The sequence below is a fragment of the Pholis gunnellus genome (assembly GCF_910591455.1).
Source record: "Pholis gunnellus genome assembly, chromosome: 8".
NCBI lineage: Eukaryota > Metazoa > Chordata > Actinopteri > Perciformes > Pholidae > Pholis > Pholis gunnellus.
In genome coordinates, this window is record NC_136534.1 from 16,161,234 (window position 1) to 16,183,025 (window position 21,792).

The following is a 21,792-nucleotide window of genomic DNA, read 5'->3' on the forward strand; positions in this document are numbered from 1 at the left end:
CAGTCTGCTGTCAGTAAGACCCGTTATTGTGAAATCCCAGCTCTCTTCCCGTTGTTCAGTACTTTAAAGAGGAAATCCTACCCAGCGTGAAAAGAAAACCCCAGCGAAAGCTGAAAATAGGCCTGCTATTTTAATTTTAATATCTAAAACTGGAAATACAGAAAGTCACACTCAAGTTCCTTTCTTGATGTCCTTCCTTTTTTTTGTCACACATGGTGCACTTTGGTTTTAATTACATACTGTAAGTGTGGGAATGTATATGTATTTTCTGTAGAATTGAGTTGTAAACAAGTTGAATTTATTGACAAGTAGCCTACTCAAAATATCTCTTTCCACACATATTTTCATCTTTGCCAATAAAAAACGATGGTGCATTGGGATAAACTAAACGACTAAAGAGTGCTTTTGCCACACAAGGTAGCACAGGGCTAGTTTTCTTTTAGCATTTTACAAAAAAAATTGAAAGCTGCCGGCTATTTTTCAACTCATTTCGTGCCCCACAGCAGCGTGGTCATTTCAACACTTACACTATGGTTGCTACTTGAAATAACATTTGCATGGACACAGTTTGATTCTCTCATTTGAAAGAAAGATGACAAGTTTATTGACCACCGTTCAACAGTACATTCATTTCTGGTCTTGTTTCTGCAGCTCATGTTAGCATAATGTGGTGTTGTCAGTCTAAAAGCTACTTTGTTGAAGACTGCAGTAGAAGGGACTGATCCTGGAACACGTTTATATTGTTCCTCTGGTTACCTACTTATTATGTCACTCCAACTTGAGTAAGGGTCCGTAATTGACACTAGCATTTGCAACACAGATGGGATGTTGTACTTGAGCTTTAGAGGACCAAAATGGTGGCATTGTTAAGGCATAATTATCCACAAACACCTTCCCTTTATGCATGGACAAATGTAAAGCACTTCATTGAAATGACGGTTTTGACAAATCACCTTTAAATGTCTGTTACTGCCTTTTCTGTTTTCTTTTGCACTTTGCCCACGGTCTAACCTAAAGTAAGCTCGTGGCAGTCTGTCAACATGATTTGGCCCTTTGTCAGACCAAAACAAAACAAAAAACCTGCAAAGAGGAGAAAAAGCACTCACAGCTTGCTTTAAGTGCAACTCAACTAGACCATTATAAAACACATCAATATGATGCAAAAAGAAAAGGAAATATTTGAAGTAAAGGTATAACAAGTAAGACAAAATCAAGGGGAGATAAAGGACACAAGTCCTGCAACAGTTTTCAGTGTCCTGCAACATAAAGCACCGTTCTCACTGAGAACTATAGTGAACAAAAAGAATAATTCCTGCACTTCACTGATCAAAAGTCTTACTATTCAGCTCATTCATACAACCCATTGTTGATTTTGAGGGGAGCTTGGTTGTGAGCGAGGCTTATCTTGAAATTATAAGTGGAAACAATCTTTTATATCATTAATAGTAAGTTACCTGTTTCCGCACCCGCTGATTTTCCTTTAGTTAAATACTGTAAATCTCATGATATTCTAGTCATTCATGAACAGTAATCATATGGCGTGGGAACATGTATATCACCATTGAATCCCAGTTTATAGTTTGACAAGGTCCATGTCATTAGGATATGCCACTTCTGCCTATGATTTAGATTTATGTGAAGCTTCAGTTGGGAAACAGAGAGAACTGACGGGGGAGCTTTTTTATAACAGTCTGCTCTCGATTGTCTCCGTATCTCTTCAGGAAAGCACGCAACACATCCTATATGTGTGTGCAAACATGTGATGGACGTGTAGTGAACAAGTTATTCCTCCATTTATTCTGAATGTTTCATTCAATCTGTCTGGTTTCCATGGGAACAGAGGGTGGGCGGGGGCTGTTGGATGCAGTGGCCCGAGCCTTCCAACCAAACAGAGCTTCCTGTTGGAGAGAATAACGGTTGTGTCAATGTGTATGATTTTCGATGTGCTGTTATTGATGCATGAATGAAAAAAAAAAAACAGCAGCTCACCTGCACGGCGCCCAGAGTGATCGTCCAGCCTCCAGGTGAGTCTCCCCCACGGGACCTCACCGCTGCAGGGGTAAGGACGCCAGCATCCACGGCCTGGGCTGAACCCTGAGGTGCGGCGTCTTCTGAAGCTGGTGGGGTTCGTGTGGATAAAGCGGGAACAGTCTGTGTATTTTGGGCTGGTGCTGCACCTGTCTCCTCCTCGATGGGTGTATCTTGTGAGCCGCCCAGAACAGAGGAGGAGTTTGACAGCGGCGGAACTGACCCAGACACACAACTGGGTGCTGGGCTGCTCTCCCCGGAGGCGCTGGGAGTTGTGTGAGCGTGCGTAGGTTTCTTCCTGCGGATCGTGTCGATCCAGCTGGAGCTGTGTCTGGAGGCAAAGTTGGCCAGGGCCAGAGACGAGAGCCTCATGTTCTTTCCTGAAGTGATCAGCTCTCCAAATCCTTCCTGGTGGGCAAAGGCGTAGCCTGACCTCCTAGAACCGCCACGAGCACCCAGACGGCCCTCTGACACACTGCCCATCCCACGGCAGGCACCTCCCTCGCTACGATCTACCGGTTTTCGCTTCTTCTGCCGCACCAGCTGAGTGTAGCGCACCTGGAGAAGAATCATGGACAAGAGGTTTAAGTTTTGGTGGTTTGGCACTGTTTTCTTTCTTTGAGCCAAGATAAGCTAATGAACTTCTCATAAAGGGAAGTTATGTCTTGAAAGTTGCTGAATTCTTCTATTTTTCTGTTGACGACTTTCTTTTTGCTATTTCGCCACCTGTGTTCTTTATTTTTCGTTTTCTGAGCAGTTTTCAGTCCTATCTATATCAGTGTTTCCTGGGTCTCATCTATAAATCGTGAGAAGAGCAAATTCGTGCTTAAATGAATGTTACTGCCATTTCGGCATCACCTTTATTATTACCTATTATCTTGAATAGGTAAACCAGCCATTTCAAAGAGATACGTTTGATAAATCTTTGTTTTATGAATTTGTTATTTCAAACATATACACATGTAAGCACTTTATAAATTAGACCAAATAAAGGCATTCAGTTAACAGGCGACCTTATTCTTTTTATTTCCTACCTTCAGTAAAACAAACAAATGTACGCAGGCCTTTCACAATACATTCAATGTTAGAAGTACGACAATTATAAGAATTGCAGATATAAATGTTTATTAAAAGACTGTGGAAGAGATTCTGCAAATTAATTTGGGGACCCCAATAAAATCTGCTGCAACCCACCAGTGGGTCCCGAACCAGTCTTTGGGAAGGACTGCTACATAATGTCTACCACAGCAGGTTCGGTTAGATGCCCCGCTGGCTTGAGACACTGACTGACGAGGCCACACACTGAGCTCGTATACTATAAAGTAACTTGAGTCACTAGGGTGCACTGATTAAGTCAATATTTGCGGAGTACTTTCAGTGCACGAGGCCAGTTACGGTAAGCATGAACTCTTCACCACACACAGATGAACTGTTTGTACGCGTGCAGTTAATCATTAGCTGAGACCAGTTTCAAACTGACCCGTTGCGAAGACGAGACATTGGCACATGTTGCAAAGAAGAAGATGGGCACATCAGGGTTAGAAACGTTGTGTTTGTGTGTGTTTTCTCACCGTGTCTGAGAGCTGAGGTTTGAGGTCCACCTTAAGGAAGCGGAATGCCAAAACTGGAACTATGCATATTGCTGTCGCCAGCGCAATAGTTAACCACACGACTGGCTGCAACAATGTGTTCTGGGCACTACCTGTACTCACAAACGCACATAAACAAACACAAACATTAGAAAATATGTTTTAGGAGTTGACAGCATTTCACAAATACTAAGAACACACAGATATTAAAGATCTTTACATGATGATCTCTATGGTGGCGTGAAATGATTTCAGCAGGTGACTACAGCAAACATTATTAAGATATTATATGTTATAGAGCCAAGACATTGTCATAGTTTGGCATGTTACATATATAATAACAGGTAGCAGTGCATACATGTTTTATCGGCTGCATTTTTATGGTAATTTACGTGAATGACCTTCTTCTGATTTTTAAATACTTTTGTTTTGTTTAACAAAATATAATTATAGTTATGTAGAATAATTTATTTAAAAAAAATTACTGTTTAAAATGTTTTCTGTTTCAGTACAGTATGTAAATATATTTGGTAATACTGGTTTATTGACATTTATAAATGATCCTCCCTCAGTGACAATTCACTTGACAAATGTGAAGCATCCTTAAAAAAACATTTTTTAAATAATTTTATATTCCGAAATATTTGATATTGGCTACAACAATTACGTATTGGTCAGTCTGTCTGTCCGTGTGTGAGTGTTTGCGTGTGTGACAAATAACAAGAAGACGGGACCGACCTACAAAGTGGAACTGATTGGGAAAGATCATGAAGATGGTCTGACTGTGCAGAGCGAACATGATGGAGAAGAACAAGCCCAGAGAGCCCCACACAAACACATGGTTAATAACAGTCCAGAAGCCTGTGTCAAGAGCGATCTACATAGACACAGACACACATGCAAAAAAACAAAACAACACAGTTAATACACAATGCTGGTACAAGACAGTAGTTAAACGTTGAGGTTGCAAGCTGTGACGAAAGCCACACCGGCCTCTCTCACCTGTACGCTGACCACAATGACCAGGGCTGTTGCCGTTGTGACTGCAAAGGTCTGGTAGTCAGCGAGGGGCACTCCGGTGCTCTGAGTGGCGTCGGACAGAACTGCACAGGGGACAAAAAACAGCACCACTGACGTGTAGATGCCCTGGGCGATGCAGATGAAGAACTCTCTCTTGTTGAAGAGGAGGTTGAGCTGCCCCGGCTCATACAGTTTAGGATACTCCAGACTCCTCCGGTCAGGAACATCCTGAAATAAGAGAAGAAGGGTGGCGCTGCATTTACTAAAATAACACCATTTTAGTGTTTAGTGCTTAAGATAGTTGAGGTAAACATCAGCCTCCTTGAGGACTTCCTCTATCTGGTTGTGATCGTAATTATAAAGGTACCTGGAATTTACAGTTCACCAACATATTTGCCAATATATTCTAAATAACATCGCTAACACGCCAATGTGAAGAAGGTATAATGTTTACCATGTTCCCCATCTTGGTTTGGCATGCATGTTAGCAGCACTTAACACAAAATACAGCTGATTCTGATGGAAATACCATTAGTTTGGAGGTATTTCTTCATGAAAGTTAAAAGTTCAACCTGATGATGGCACTGGATTAAGTTATTGTGGCACTACAGGGGCAGAGTTTCATCCTCTGGGGACCATGAATTGTACAAACTTTTATGGCAGTTCATCCAATACTGAGATATTTCAGTGTGGTCCCAAGTGGTGGAATGACCAACTAACAGACCAACACTGTTATCTCACACTAGTGAAGCAAAAATGGAGCTTCACCAATACTTATTGTCCTGATGTCGTGGCTGATGACAATGTAGACAGCAACAGAGAATTCACTTACATGCGTGTTCTTCAATTTAATGGAAAGAATACAACATGCACAGTATGATTGAACAGACCTGGTCAAATATCCCCATGGCCAGCACAGGGAGGGAGGTGTAGACAATGTTGTAGAGAGTGATGAAGTACTGATCATACACAGTCTACAAGAGAGAGGAGATGGACACAAAAACACAGACAAAGAGAAAATCATAATTACAATTTCCAAACCCAATTGTTGACATTAAGATGTCCTCGTGAGCTCTACTCTCTGACCTGTGCAGAGAAGCCACAGAAGAAGCCGAACCAGAAGTGCACCATGGTGAAGGCAAAGTTCTTGTAGAAGAAGTAGCAGAGGAAGCGGCACATGCGCAGGTACGACCAGCGGCCGTGCACCAACAGGAGGCGCTGTAGGAAGCGGAACTGGGAGAAGGAGTAGTCACTGGCCAGCACAGCCTGGATCCCCTCCTGACCTGAGATACCAACTCCGATATGAGCACCTGGAGGAGTGGAGAGAGAAAGAGATTTTAAAAAGTAAGCCACATCAAATTTGAAAAACTGGACTTTTGTTTTGGCTTTCTTGTAGGGTTTTTGATAGTGAATTGTGTTCAGTAGAAGAGACAAATAACTATAAGAAACAAAGAAAGCATTTGAACTTATGTGGATAAAATAGGGGCTAATGTGGGAGAAAAATAACCCTTTGTATATGTAATGTGCATGTTGCTTGTTGTGTATTTAAAAAATAAAAATAGCTAATAAATCAGCTATAAAGAATTAATAAATAATCAATTATTATGCCTTCGTAAAGGAAGCTAAAGTTACAAATAACAAAATGCCTCAGAAAAAAACAAATGCTATTTTTCAGATTTGAAGAGCATAAATCACAGGCTGTGAATCAACCCCACCCATCGCTGCTGAATTGGCTGTATTTCTGCTTTTTGCGTGCAGAAATTAATTTGAAGAAACATGCACATATACATGTTCACATGACGTACATCCATAAGGGGAAAAACACACAAGGTGATGCAACGCTTACAAAACACAGACTATTACAAACACACTTAGAGAAACAGAACAATTGGTTAATGGCTCAACCAAACCTTTTGTTTGTTTCCCTTTTAAGCAGGTTTAATGTTACAAAAACATCTTAGTATCATTCTGTGTCCCCTTGTTGCAACTCTTAATGAAGCTATTTGCTCTTTGCACTGAGTGAAATAGTAAAAAAACTATGGCGGCACAAATTCATCAAATGGAAATATTCAAGATGTCTTGTTTACAATTTTACGATTTCTAATAAAGTTTTGTGGGTTTGAACAAATGTGTTTTTCTGCACAGTGTAATGAGTGGTAAACCTGCAGGTCAGAAAAAGGTTTAAAAGCACACTCATCACATTGAAGACACTAAGAAATGAGTTCCTCAATTAATGAGGATATCACCCCTAAAGTAAGACACATTTCCACACCACCTTCGTCACTACTAGTAACACCATATAGACAACTTCCACCACACTTCTGCTGAGACTTTCCACTGCCTAAAGGTAGACATGTGGTCAAACCCTACTTCTCTCTTTCCTCTCAGTCTTATCTTCCATGATTGCACAACTCACTTTTGATCATGCTAACGTCATTAGCTCCGTCCCCTATAGCCAGAGTGACGGCCTTCTTGTGTTTCTTGATGAGCTCCACCACCTGAGCTTTTTGCAGCGGGGTGACTCGGCAGCAGATCACTGCTTTGCACGCGCACGCTGTCGACACAAACTCCGTCTCCATGTCTGCTTCCAGTGCGTGGGCCTATCACAGAGCAAGAAAGAGTCGAGGCGCTTTAAGGGTAAATGGTAACGGGTCAGAGTTGCAGCTGTGGAAGAAAAGTTATTTAAGAAGAATATGGTTGGTGGACGCAAGTTAGACATTGACGAGAGTTGACGGTTTAACTTGTGTTTTGTGTATGTGAGTGTGGGGGCGTGTTATTAATACCAGACTGTGTCCGTTGATTACGAGGGCAAACTCTCCAGAGATGTTGTCCATGAGGTTGGAGGAAGGAGGAGGGCACTGCAGCTGTTTCCCTCCTCCTCCTCCTCCTCCTCCTCCTCCCGTACCATCTCCTTCTTGTCCTTCTCTGAACCCGTTGAAACAGCCCTCCATCCCCTCCTCCTTCCCTCCATCTCGGGTTCTTGACAGCTCGATCATCCTTTCCCTCGCCCTCCTGGGGAGGAAGACAAACAACCTCAACATCAACATGGCTTGTCTTTGACAAAAAGACAGAACCAAAACACAACACGTGTATGAAGAGAAAACAGGAAAGATTGGCGAAACAGACACAGCTGAGAAAACAAATCAAACATTAGTTGAAAAAATAAGGACCCTGAAGTTATCGGTGATGTTTAGGCCCCACAAAAAAAGGAACATTTTGTGTTTAACTTATGTTTTCTTTATTTGTTGCATTCTAAAAATATGTTATGCTTTGTTATGTGTTGTACTGTCTTTCACTAGCACTAGCATCATTGAATGACATCGTTATTGACAAGAGAAAATCTTGCTGGTTTTACACTAAAGATGGTAGATTTTTTACTTGGTGAAAGGAACATCTACATATTTAAATTACTAACTATTTTATGACTCAACACATTTTGGAGGAGGCAGTACATTTGGCTGAACGAAAGCTTGGGTTAACCACTGGATATTGTTCAGTAAGTCATGTAAAGTAGTTGGGGAAACTGCTACCTAACCTACTCACTCCGATCATGCATATACTGCACTTCTTAGTTATTTTCTGATCAACACCTGCCTTTTCTTATTTTTGTTCTGTGTTAATCCCAGAGTGTAGAGAGGCACCAGACAGACAGACAGACAGACAGACAGACTGACCCGAGCTCCTGCCGTACGCTGTGGACAGTGTGTCCACAGATGATGAACACCTCGGTCATATCATCTGTAAGCATCTTGCAGGAATAGCCTATATTGACAGCTGTCTCTGTGAGAGAAAGGGAGTGGGTTACTGAAGTGCAGTTAATCGTTTTAGCTGAACATGTTGAAGATTCATGATAAAGACAGACTGATAGCTCAGATGGATCAAAAGTCGAGCTGAACATGCTAATATTTTCATTTAATGTGAGAAAAGTGATCTAATTTCACTGCCTGCATGCTTTTTGCCACCACAAATCAAAAACATAATTGTGGCTGGCACAAAGACCTGGTCTTGTTGCTGATCGGCTCCTGGTCAGTGTGACCACAGAACATGTATTCTTTTGACCAACAAACACGATCATGATATTGCTTTTCTGCTTCTTAATAGTTGACAGTTTGGTGGTCCACTATAGAAAAGATGCAAAACAAACGTGAAGTTGCATGCTAGTGAAATTGATGTAGAATCTCATCGTTCCATAACTAGAAATCATCTGGTTTGCCTGGTTTGATGTTGACCATTGCGGTGACTTTCAAGTGTGTTTTTCAGATCTGCTGAGTTAACCTTTGTTTGTTTGGAGCTTTGCAAATGGTGTTTTTGAAACAATAGTGTGCAAACTAAGCTCTGAAAGTGTGTGTAAAAGTGTACGTGTCTCACCCTGTTTGTCTCCAGTGAGAACCCAGATCTTAATGTTAGCCAGAGAGAGGACAGCGATGGTCTCTGGGACGCCTTCCTGCAGCTTGTCCTCTATAGCTGTGGCACCCAGGAGCTAGACACACGGGCACACACACATTAATTCCAGTTATCATACCAGCGGGAAATTTAAGTAGTGCATAAAGGCAATTTCTGTCCAACGACTTGAAATGGCTCTCTATCAATTCAACTCATTAAATCGACAATCAGTGAATTAACATCCTGCACTGAGAAAATGTGTTGTTTAGCTACAGTAAAAGAGAGGAATTTCCCCTCACCAGTTCAGACGATACATCCAAAGAAACCTGAAGTTTCTGTTTTGAAAGTGCTATTTTTATTCCGTTTGAGGAAGGAAGTTTGGTTGGATGGATGCACACTCTCTCAGGCCAAGTCACTAACCATCATGTCTTGTTCTATCTGCTCATAAGCGGCTGCCAGTCGTTCCTCTCTGCAGCTGACGGCCTTGTCAGCACAGCGGTGGCTCTCTGACCATGCCTCCCACTCGTCCTCTGACAGGTCCCTGTAGGCCAGCGCCAGCGTCCGCAAACCATCGGCTGCATACTCCTAGAACCAAGCATACAGAATACACACAGGCATGTACAAACATAAACATATACACACATTCTGACATGACGATACACAATTGGGAGAAACAATGAAGTCTTAAAGGTCGATGGCCCTCTATTTCACTATCAAGGTCCAAATGTAGGTCAGAAATATCAGCGTGTGCCACATGTCAAGTTGATATACTTTATCTGAGTAAATGATTAAATACTTGTTTGGGCTGTATCCAAGTTTGGAGACACTAGATGGCAGTACAATTCCATCCATACATCCGTCCCTGTTTGTTTACTCACATTGAGGTGGTCCGAGGTGACATTCGTCAGTTCCTGGTTACAGGGGTGGAGTCTCTCCAGCAGCAAAGTGTCAGCTCCTTTACAGTACAGACGGATTCGACCCTCTGGGTTACGCACTGAGTACAATGAAGACAAAAAACTTTCAAGAAATCCACACAACTCTTCCATCACCTTCAAATAATCAGACTCTTCAGACCCTCCTCTGTTTCATCTTCAATAAACGTCATGATTCAGCCGACTGTTAAGGTTTAAACGTGTGCTCAGTGCCTCATGGTCCCGCTGCACTGTGGCAAGACCAAAGTTGTTCTTAAGGCCAGGGTGATTTATGACCAGTGATTTCTGGGTAGTTTTCCAGCAACCTCAGGAACACACAGTGAAATCTTACCGAGGGATAAAATGTCAACATGTCTAGTAGCCTATATCCTGTCTGTTTAAATTTGATTTAAACATATAAAGCTCAACTCGTCAGATGTGTCCACTGAAATAAAGGCCAGTTCTCGTTGTGTTAGTGGCATCCAAAGTATAAAAGAATTGTGCAAATCGTCCAAGACCCCAGATTTAAAGTGATTTTCACATAATATTTAAGTCCCTGTACACCCAACATTGTGTTTTCTGCTGCAACAAGGTGCTCATCATTGTAACCTATCGTGAGTAAGGCTGTTTTATGAAAAGTCTTCAGGCAAAACCATTTTTAAGAGAAAAATAGGGAGAATACACACTTTACGCACCAGAGTCCCTCTAAATAGTATGTGGAAAATGCTTTAACTACAGAGTGGTTAAATTGCAGATAGTATTCTTCAAACCTTATTTCATCCAGATTAATATTATATCTGTTATATTTTATCATATTTCTTGACTTAAAATAAACACCATATTTTTTGTAAACTGAACATGATGATCCCCGCACACCTATAACAGACATCCGCTTGCGTATGTTGTTGAAGTCCAGTATGGCAAGCAGAGTGTAGGTGACAGGTCGTCCCATCTCTGTCGTAGTTATCGTCCCAGGTGTTCGGGAGCGAAACACAAAGCCGAAGTTTCGAGCTGCTGTCACTAGAGCCCCCTCATCTGGCGATTGAGCCTTATAAACCAGCTCTCCTAGGTAGACCGATAACATGATGATGAATAAGGGAGAGAAAATACAGATTGGCTTCAATGTTTGCCGCCATTTGACCTCACACGTTCCCCTTCCCTTGCTCACCCTCGCTCTTCTCCTCACTCATAACGGTGTGACAGAGGGACAGCAGGCGGAAAAACTTGTGAGTGTGTGCGTCTCCCACTTTCACTGATTCCAGCAGGGTGTCGTCATAGAAACAGAAGTCCAGGTCCGCCAGGGGGTTGAAGGGGGTAAAGTCCAATCTCTGAAGATAAATAGTGAGTCAGGGACTCTGATAATAAGCCATAAACTAGGAGTACACACATATGCATGTGTATGAATGAGTGTGAAAGAGTGTTTCAGTAAAACAAAACAATAATGGCTACTTACCTTTGGCCGAGGTGCCAACGGGTCCGTTCCTTCCCCTGACAGCAACACACAGAGGCGTAAGACTTTGTTGTGTACTTTTTGTGTGTGTATGGTGATTATACACATTGGCCACTTTATACGTTACACCTGTACAATCGAATGCAATCCAACACAACTGCACTGCCGAAAAGTCCATAGAGTCAGATTTTATGACACCAATGTTTTTTTTTACGCTGTCATAGAGGTGTCATAGAGAGCGCTCAGCTCATAGTTAGTGATGGTGTTGTACTGGACTGCAGTATATCCAGAGGCGTTTCTAATATTCGGAGCCCTAATGTATGTAAATATTAAGGACACAAATATAACGTAGTCCTTAACAGCACTCTTTTCTTGAATTCATATAAAAATGAACATTATAAAGTAGAATTGATGGCATAACAGTTGTATTGAATTACAATAGACTATATAAGTGTACCTAATAAAGTGGCCACCAAGTGTATATATGTGTGTGTGTTTGTGTGTGTGTGTAGATGCACTAACCGTAAGTCTGTCCATTGATGGAGCACTTATTGAAGCTCATGATGTTCTGAGTGAGAGTTCCAGTCTTGTCACTGAAGATGTATTCAACCTAAAGCAAACATTAAATTGTTACACTAAATCTTAAATTACACAGACAAAGCAATTGTTGTAAAATATATTGTAAATCTAGAAGTAAGATTAAAGCTGTGTTTTAAAACCATTTTCATATTCTGAAATAAAAAAAGATTTGTTGTCTGCTTATTATGAACTATAAGCCCAGGAGAGTGAAACATCGTTCAGCCCAATATCTGTTCTCGTCTCTGAATTTATATATTTTTTACTCTGCAGGTGCTTTTCATTTGTGCAGTAAAAAAACATTTGGTTCCATCGTTCAGGTATTTCAGAATGTATATTTCTTAAACAATTTAGGATTAATTAACTAAGCATCAGAAGCAACAGAAACTAGTATGACTGTGGGATGGATGCGCAGAGCACACGATCAATAAACATGCGTGAAATATCAATATCACACACACAGACTGCGTTTGCAGTGTTGTCAGTGTGGATGCCCACCTGGCCCAGCTCCTCGTTCAGAGTGGTGGTCCTGGCCTCAGCTGCTGTGTTACACTGTGAGCAGAACATGTCCTGGTCCCAGTTAATGAAGTAGCTGTGACCCAGCCTGATCACCTCCACACTGAAACACAGACAGGTGAAGAAGGGACATGATTACAACAGTAAAGTACACCTTGACAACAGAGCGAGAGGACAAAAAAAGAAAATTCTCACGCAGAGCAATTAGTCACACACCCATGCGCTAGTCAGGGAGCAGTGAGTGCAAACACTTATACGTCTACTAGATCAGGGGTGCAGGGACCACAGTAGTGGTTTGGAACTGGGGGAGCATAGGAAACAATTGTTAGGGCTTCATCTGCAGCTCTCTTACCTGAGAGGGAATCACTGTAGACAACATATACAAACAATGTCAAGTAAAGCTTAATAATGTCTAATATAAGCAGTAATGTAATACAGGAAACAGTGTAATAAACACAATATTTGGTCGAAACAACATCAGCATTAATACCACTTCTGTTTGTTTTCTATTACTCATATTTGTCTTTCATCACTCTTCTACACACGCTTTGTTTTTGCACAGTATGTCTTGGGGCTTCTCCTCACCTGACATACAGAGAGATAGGCACCACGGTGTTGAGAATGATGACGTAAGACCAGAAGGAGAGGAAGGCCGAGAACAGGAAGTTGTCCACAGGGGGGTCCCAGGGCAGATAGCTCTGAAACAGGGAGCCCACCTCTCTCTCCCACACTGCGTCACCCACAGCCAGGATCACACCCATACACACCAGGAAGCCAAAGATCTGACAGAAACATGCAGATGGAGAAACGTTACAGTCAGAGTAAGCAGGAGTACAATCACACCTTACATTTGGATCTCTTAGTCAGTTGAACCCAAATCAGGATAGAATGAATGAGGAGATATTGGAAACGAGATTCAAGCCACTGAGCTCATGTCCTGAAATAGTGACTGTGTGAGCCATGAAAGTGAGAGGTTTGGGGTGTCCTACCCAGAGGACCAGAGTGTTCATCAGACGATCAATGCTCGTACGCTTAAACTTGGTGCGACCGCTGTTCTGCATTAGCTTGGTATCTGGGCCTGAGACACAAAACGGGGGAAAGTTAGACCTGTTATTCACATCACATAAATACTTTCACACACAAATAATCACGGACACACACGACCTGCGAAGATGACCAGGCCGTAGCAGGCCTCCGTGTTGCGGAGGACGCATCCTCGTAGCAGCATGTTCTGGTTCGTCAGGGTGTATTTCTTGTCTCTCCAGTACAGAGTCCCACAGAAACGATCCAGCTTGTTGTTGGGGGGCTCACACACCACCTCGCCTTCACACACACACACACACACACAAATACAATCTATATCATAGATGTCCAACAAATCCAATTACATTATTAGGTTTGTTTTCCTAGCTGTATGATATAGTGTTGAATTAATCATCCATGTGACATCAGGCCGTTGTCACACACATAAACACACACCCAAAGACTGAAACACACATAAACGGCAAAGTGTGGGTTGATTTGCAGTAATGAATTTTCAACATCAGGTGAGGAGTGTGTGGGTGTGGGCGAGCTGTGCTCACATAAAAGTCTTTCGTTGTGTGAGAGTAGTGGGCGAGAGATGATAGGCTGTTGTTTAATGCTGGCAGGGGACGGCAGAGAGAAAGTGTGTGCGTGTACATTTTGTGTGGGGGGGGTTTTTTGTGTTCATGTGCGAGGGTGTGAAGGTGGATAAGGTTTGTGTTAAACACTGAAACCTGCTTGACCTATATATTATCAAGAACGGAAGAAGAACCAAACCATAAATCGAAATAAGAGGAGGAGTTTTCTCAAAACTCACCGTCGAACGAAGCCAAGTTGTTCTGGTTTCCAAGTTCAGATGTCACTGAGACAGACTGACGAACCTTCATATTGGTCTCTCTGCAAGATAATACAGCACACAGCGATTTAGATGTCGTGTCCCGTTTCTTCTGCAGATTGTGAGGTACTGTGAGTCGATGGTAAAATACGGTGTGTTTTCTGACCCATCCAGCTCGGCTGTCTCAATGTAACAGAGTCCATGAGGTTCGCTGCTGGACAACAGGAGCAGGTCGGCCTGAAAGAAGATACAATATCAGAGTATCCACTGCACTGACGGCACAGGAACATAATTAGTACGGCCCAGATGGCACAGTAATGATAGAACTGACAGAGTATTTGCATCTGCAAGCAAGTTAGTAATTAACAGCAGTAGGTAGCGTCCCCTAATAAGGCACAGACTGTACTGTATCAGTCTACAATACAGTAGAAATAACCACCATGATCACATGCAGGCTGATCTCTGAACATCCAATGCTACATCCAATAGGTTGGTAGATTTAAGTAGTCTGAATTAAAATGGGCCCTGCAAGAATACTGATCACTGTGTGTGTGTGTGTGTGTGTGTGTGTGTGTGTGTGTGTGTGTGTGTGTGTGTGTGTGTGTGTGTGTGTGTGTGTGTGTGCATGTAATATTGATGTGTTGGACAGACACTTACTGCCACGAACTGTTTGTTTTCCAGTTTGACGATATCACCCACTCGAACGTTCATCCACTTTTCATTCTGTAGCCTGAAACAGAGAAACAGAGAGAACACAGTGAGTTAGAGAAGCTAAGGAATTGTTGTGATTTAGGAAACCTTGCAAAGACAAACTTTACTAAGTTGCAAACGCATGACAGGAAACTCACGAGCCACGGATGAGGACCTGAGACTGACGGTTGTTCACTTGGTTGTCGCTCTTGTGACGAAACTACAGGAGACAAATATCAATATGAGCTTTTCAGGAGCCGAGTGGAGCTGACCATATTCAAGAGGCCCCTTGTTAGTTTCTGCTAGAAATAATCTGGTGCCCCTGTACTGTATTTCAGTGTGATTTCACAAAATGATGTGAGTATATGGTGATTAGAAAACATGCTCACATAGTCATCTGTGGCATCCTTTACTGCGGTGATGCTCAGCACCAGAGCTAAAGGCACAATGGTAGTGAACCAGGAGAGGGAGGAGATCTGAGGTATTAGCTAGACAGAGACAGAGAAGGTGGGTTTGCAGATTAGTTTGAAACGGGACATAAAAGCAGTCAGAGACAACTACATCTTACCCAAGCTACACAGACCGCTCAACGTGTTCAAGTAGAAGCAATGAGGTTGTACACCTGACTACAACAGTTTATAAAGTATATCATCCTTCACCTGGGATTAAAATATAACGTCACTAAGAGTCAGCCGCCATGCTAGGGGCTCTGTGAGGCTGTACCATGTTCACCATCTTAATTTAGCATGTTGGCAAGCTAACATTTGGCACTAAGTGCACTATACAGTACAGCAGAGGTTGATGGGTATGTCACTAGTTTTACTAGTCATGCTCGCTAATTCTGTTCTTTATAAACAGCGTCTTGTCACACATTCTTGCGGAACTGATTTCAAAGCAATTTCTCGGAATTTGAATTTTCATATTGCCATACTGGCGTCACCTGTTATAATACTTTATTGTCACCTATTCGTTTCATTGAATTTCCGTGTTTCAAGCCAACTATCACTTTCTGACACATCTCTGTCCTTAAGAGATGTAAACCAGTAACTCGTCATCCTTTGAAGTTCCAGCAGCACTCACACTCTCTCTCTCTCTCTCTCTTTCTCCCTCCCTCCCTCCCCCATGCTTACATCCCTCTTTACATCCCCCCTTGACCTCCTCTACTCACCTGCAGTATGAGCAGGAAAAGGAAGTAGGTGTTGGCTACTTCCTGGAACTGCTCAAACAAGTTGACGGGCAGAAAGGTGACGATGTTGTACTTGGATGTCATAATGCAGTTACTCTGGATGAGGAGGAGGGAAACAATGATATGGACTCTCAAAGAGTAAAATGTTCTCTCATCTTTTATGAACATAATTTATATCATGGACAAGAGAATGTTCTTACCGCATACTGAAACTTTTCGTTGTACTCTCTGTCATTGGCTCTGACCCTCCTCTCCTCCTCTGAAGAAACAAGGCACCAAATGAGTCATTAGAGGATGATATCACAACTGAAATATACAGAAAGCACTTCATCTCTGTGTGTCAAAGTGGATAAAGGGACTAATTGAAAATCCTTAATATCCATAACAGCTAAATCCTCCAGAGACCTAGACTGAGAAAGAGAGTGAGGGAGACAGACAGCCCACTATGTTTGTGCAGATATTTATTAATCAATGAAGCTGGAGTAGTCTGCTGGAGGTTGTTTTGTTAGTATTGGGTCAGACACAATCATTCTGACACACGCACACACACACACACACACACACGTCAGATTATGTCAGATCTTTAATTATCTACTGCCTCTGACTCTTAATGATCTGCAGAAACGCAACACAAAACCACAGATGTGCATCTGTATGAGTCAACAGGAGTACCGAGACCCTTTACAGGTATTCACAGATGAAGAATAACATCCATTACACTTATGACTTAAATCTACAGAGAATAGAAGTAAACAGCGAAATGTCTGCCCTCCTGACCCTGCTCTTTATCCTCTTGCTGTTTTTAGGTTTCTGTTTATGCTGAAGCAAGGGATTTTAGGAGTTCCCCTCCTCCTCCACCAGGCCTGTCTCCTCTAATATTGACGAGACTGCTTTTTAAATGAAATGACTGGCCTGTTTTGCACAGGGCTGTACACAGTTCATATGCACGCACACACGCATGCACGCAAGCACGCAAGCACGCGCACACACACACACACTTTTGCAAAGACGTACTGTAGCTCTGAAACCACAAAGTCCTCAACACACTTTTGACTGAGAGGCAATGAGGCGCCACAGGAAGGGACATCACACAACAGAGGCCTGATAATCACATGCACACACTTAAACAAAGACCATGTGGTTTCCTGTTTCTGCAGCACTGTGAAGCCCGGTCTTCATCTTTGTTTGTGCTCTACCAAACAAACCTCTTAAAGAGATACCGTAGCGCTCCTCTTTGTTGTTACAGGTTATGATCAAGACAGATTTGGTCACAACTCCAGATGACTTGAGACCAGCTGGGCTGTTGTCACAGTGGATTAGAACATTTAGAAAACACAAATGATTTCTCTCTTTGTTTAACATTCGAAGTTGCTATCAAGCGCTAATACCTAAGTAGAGTTACGACAAGAATAACCGAATAAGTGGACATTATCACAGTGTTTGTTATATTGCAATATGTGTATTTCATATACTGTATATTATATATTGATATGAATATACTTTTAGTTTATATATTATAGTCAATTCTTCTGTGGAGAAAATGTCTATTGATAAATGACCACCAAGAAATGTCTGTTTTTAACTTAATGATATGACAAATCAAGGTACTTCCTCACACTGATGTAAAACAAATTCAACATATTGCTATTATTATTGTTATGTAACTAACAATAAATAATCGGCCTCTTAGAAATAAGTTAGAATAGTCTTGTTTTTGACTATTATAGTATGTTATCCTATGTTGATATTATATATTCTAGCTGTTTTAGTTTCTTTATATTTATATCTATAGTGTATTCTAATATATTCTTGATATTGTATATTCTATAGCTATACATTATACCTCTTGTGCATTTATGTATATTTACTGTGTATTTACTGTTGCAGTAGATAACTTAGCTTAGCTTGCTACTCTGATTAGCATAACAATATCAGGTTTGTCTGATCTTGTGGGTGCACATCTATTTTGTGGAAACTCTTCCAATCCTGTCCCTCCTCTTTCCTTTTCCCTCTGGCACCTCTCCCAGCTACCTGAAGGCCGTTAGGTTGCTTTTTGGGGGAAGTGTTCACCAGACAGATCTGTCTGACAGACCTGCAAAACCTCCATGAAGAGGCCACAATGCTTGTGCAAGGTAAGCACAGAGACACTGAGGCTTCCAAGCATCTGATGTCAGGGCCAGGCGGTGTCTGTCCCAGCTGCGCAAGCTGACCAACCCAAGCTGAATACATGAGCATCTTTAGCAAACTGCCCATTAAGTGTTTAATGTCTCTGACAGCTTCAAGGGCAGAAGCCCTGACGCAGAGTAGCTGCTACACAGCAAGTCTGTATAAATCTATAAAGCTCCATTACTGAGACATTTTCAGTTGCAGGCTTACTCTGCTGTGAGCGTAAGGTTTCCATAAACAACTGGGACATAAAGTAGTACATACATATTGATTCAAAGTAAAATACTTAATACCAGAATGACTAACTGACTCACTTCCTTTCATTCCTGTCTCTTTAACACTCGTCCCCCTATGGTTGGACATGTAAGGACACGTGCAACAGCACACAACCTCCTTATGTGTCCATAAGCAGCAGCACACTCTCACAACACAGTGAACAACGACTGAAGTCCTAACAAAATGCCATTGTCATTGCCATGACTGAACCTAAGGCAGGATCAATTTCTGCACAGACGTGATCATCACTCACTATGCCTGATTTAATTTGATGAAGATGGGATGGTAGAATTGTCTGCAGTCATGCGCGTGCATGCGCACACACACACACACACACACATACACGATGATCTAATTAGTTGGAAAACAATGCGGGTGACACAGTGACAGACTGGTGGGCTGGAGGTCAAATCAAGGTGCACATCCAGTGGGATTTGTGATAGTTACGCAAAGGAATAAGGATACAGATGAGGCAGTGCAGTGACAGCGGAGGCTGGCGCCTGGTAGATTGATCAGTGTCTCAGCCAGCAGAGACAACAAGGACATCATCCTACTTATTTATGCAAAATTCAGATTCAGATAAACTCAGTTTTGTTTACACATGCACAGATTAATAACCAGCTCTAAACATCAGGAAAACAGCAAAAAACGTTGAGGCACATTATGCAGGTTGTCTCTTAATATAGGGATATAGAACTGATAACAGAAGCAAATGATCCAAAACACTGGGTGGCAGTGAAGACGTAACAGTAACTATGAGTATGACGAATGAGAATTATTGTTATTTCCCTGTTATTTAATTGACTAATGTCGGATGCTGATGTCTAATAAACACAGTGAAAAAGTTCAATGTAGTATAAGTACAAGCTATAATATAGTATAAGCCAATTAGGTCTGCAATACGCACCCATGTAATATGATGAGGTGTAAGCAGTGTACACACACACAAACACATAAAAACTGTTTAGTAAAAAATGGGGCCAGCGAGATGAAGAAGCAGGAATGAAACTTGGACTCAGTTGCATGAGGATGATAAATTATGTTTATTTGAGATGCAGTTTGTGCAATCAACAACCTCCTGATGATCATGATGATGATGATGATGATGACGATGATGACAGTGAAGACTGTGGCACAATAATAATAATAATAATGATGTCAATTAAACGCAGCCTTAACTGTCACACAAACTCGTACCTGTCCACCTCTTTTTCGATTTGGCTCCATTTAGTCCTTTCTGTTTCTTTCTTTTGAGGGAGAGGACGAGTGGAAACCATTTTTCCGGGATTTCTTTCGGTATTGTCATCTTGACTTTTCCAACAGTCACCGTCTAGATTATTGTTGAAATGTGCGCTCTTTCAATGACCGCCGCATCTCCGCAAGGACGCGGGGATGAAGCTCAGGTCCCAACTTCAGTCAAGTTGGATTAACTGCGCACCGTCCCATCCCTGCCTCTCTGTAGCTTCCTCTCTCGCTTCCCCAAACACACACACATGCGCGCACGCACGCGCTCACACTCATTTGCTCTGTTTTCTCTCTCTCTCTCCTGCCGCAGAAACACTGAGGTCATTTTTTTCAGCAACTTTACAGTCGAATTTGGCTCTAGGCTCAGACTGTTAAAGAGTTATATGATTATAAAACATGTAAGTTGAAGACTCATTTTTATCCTAAAGCTAAAGGTTGCAAAGTTTTTGTCTCGATGACGCACACACGCACATTACAAGTGTTTCATCAATTCTGCAGCACAGCAGCCTCGTCAATCAACTGACGCACCATGTGCAAAGTCTGCACCGTCATCTTTTCAGTCTCTTCCACAACACAAACACTGTCCGCTGTAAGCATTACGTAACCGCAGAGGCTCTGCTTTTGACGGCAGTTACCACGGCAACCGTTCTGCAGGGACCCTACAGACGAGTCGCCGAATGAGGAAACTGGCCGCCATCTTGGATCTTTAGGCATGAGCACATTGCAGCATAGCTGTGGCGTTTAGAGCCAAAGTGGCTCATGCACTTGCCCAGTTTCCTACACGTTTTAACGGAGACGGTGCACTGCAGTGGGCATGGCCAGACAGGTGCCTGCGCACGTGCTGCGCGGCGAGCCTCGTGCAGATACATTAAACCACACGCTTTTACGCACACTTCTCATATACATTCCCTGATCGTGCTTTGTGGGGATATGCAGAATACTTATTTAACACACACACACAAACATATGATAACACACATACTTAACTAACAAAAAGTGAGAGAGCTAAAGCTTCCATTCTCACCTCTACAGGTGCACATATGACTGACTTATTCACCATGTTAAGTATTGACACAAAGCCTATTTAAGAATAGGACATGTAATTGGATAGGGCGAATTAAGGGTGATTGAATTATTTTTAAAAAGAACACACAAACACATGATAGGCTATATTTCAAAAATCAATTTGAGGAAGAAATAAGGTTATATGATATTCCAATCAAGTTTGGCATGCCCTTTAGTTTAAACTTACAGAACAACGTTTGTTTGTAACATTTTGGTGTTTGGGACAGGCAATTTGCAAGATTGATAAAACACATTATATTGATTTAGGCTAATATAAGCTATTGATAGGGCAATTTACAAATTCAAACTTTTATGTAATTTCACATGCACATTTTCCTTTTTCTCTCCATCATTATGAATTAGGCTCTATGTTCATTTCTGTTAAACCTTATTACTAAAAGTTATAAATACATCCACAGTAGCCTATCAAGATGCATGCCTTTACTTGCTGTCACAACAACCTCCTCCTCATAGTTCTCTTCCCCCAAAATGTATTTAACACATTTAATTCCAAAAAAAAAAAGTCCAAAAACTTTGTCTCAATGGTGCCATTCTAAACTGCAATAGATTTGTATAGATAATTAGTTAGGGATGGGTTAAGAGGTCAATGCTAAAGTTAGTCTAACTAGCAAACAGCTAAACAGCTATAAAACTCAAGCTAGCATCAACATTGTTTGTGCTTAATTAGGGGTCTGCACACATTAAGCGGTTTGGAGCCACTGATGCATACAGAGCACAATGGCTCTCTATTGCAAGGTTGATTATTTTCTTCATTGGCAAAGCCTTTTAACACTGCCCCAATATCCCAAAAGCATAACAAAAGAAAAACAACC

At 41.8% G+C, this 21,792-nt stretch overlaps 1 protein-coding gene across 1 annotated transcript; it reads right to left on the reverse strand.

Annotated features, from left to right (window-relative positions):
* Positions 1 to 577: 577 nt before the first annotated feature.
* Positions 578 to 19,955, reverse strand: atp8b2 (ATPase phospholipid transporting 8B2; the record flags this gene model as incomplete). The annotated part of the gene is made up of 29 exons (XM_079165146.1): positions 578 to 1,898; positions 1,990 to 2,586; positions 3,600 to 3,726; positions 4,352 to 4,494; positions 4,620 to 4,865; positions 5,528 to 5,611; positions 5,724 to 5,947; positions 7,054 to 7,237; positions 7,421 to 7,649; positions 8,312 to 8,417; positions 9,006 to 9,117; positions 9,441 to 9,605; positions 9,899 to 10,014; positions 10,808 to 10,996; positions 11,100 to 11,259; positions 11,385 to 11,419; positions 11,904 to 11,991; positions 12,456 to 12,576; positions 13,059 to 13,255; positions 13,463 to 13,551; positions 13,638 to 13,796; positions 14,314 to 14,393; positions 14,498 to 14,568; positions 14,989 to 15,061; positions 15,180 to 15,241; positions 15,411 to 15,509; positions 16,190 to 16,303; positions 16,408 to 16,466; positions 19,847 to 19,955. 29 exons carry the CDS (start codon positions 19,953 to 19,955, stop codon positions 1,809 to 1,811), a joined length of 4,128 nt encoding a protein of 1,375 aa, XP_079021272.1. The 3' UTR covers positions 578 to 1,808.
* Between the last annotated feature and the right edge of the window lie 1,837 nt (positions 19,956 to 21,792).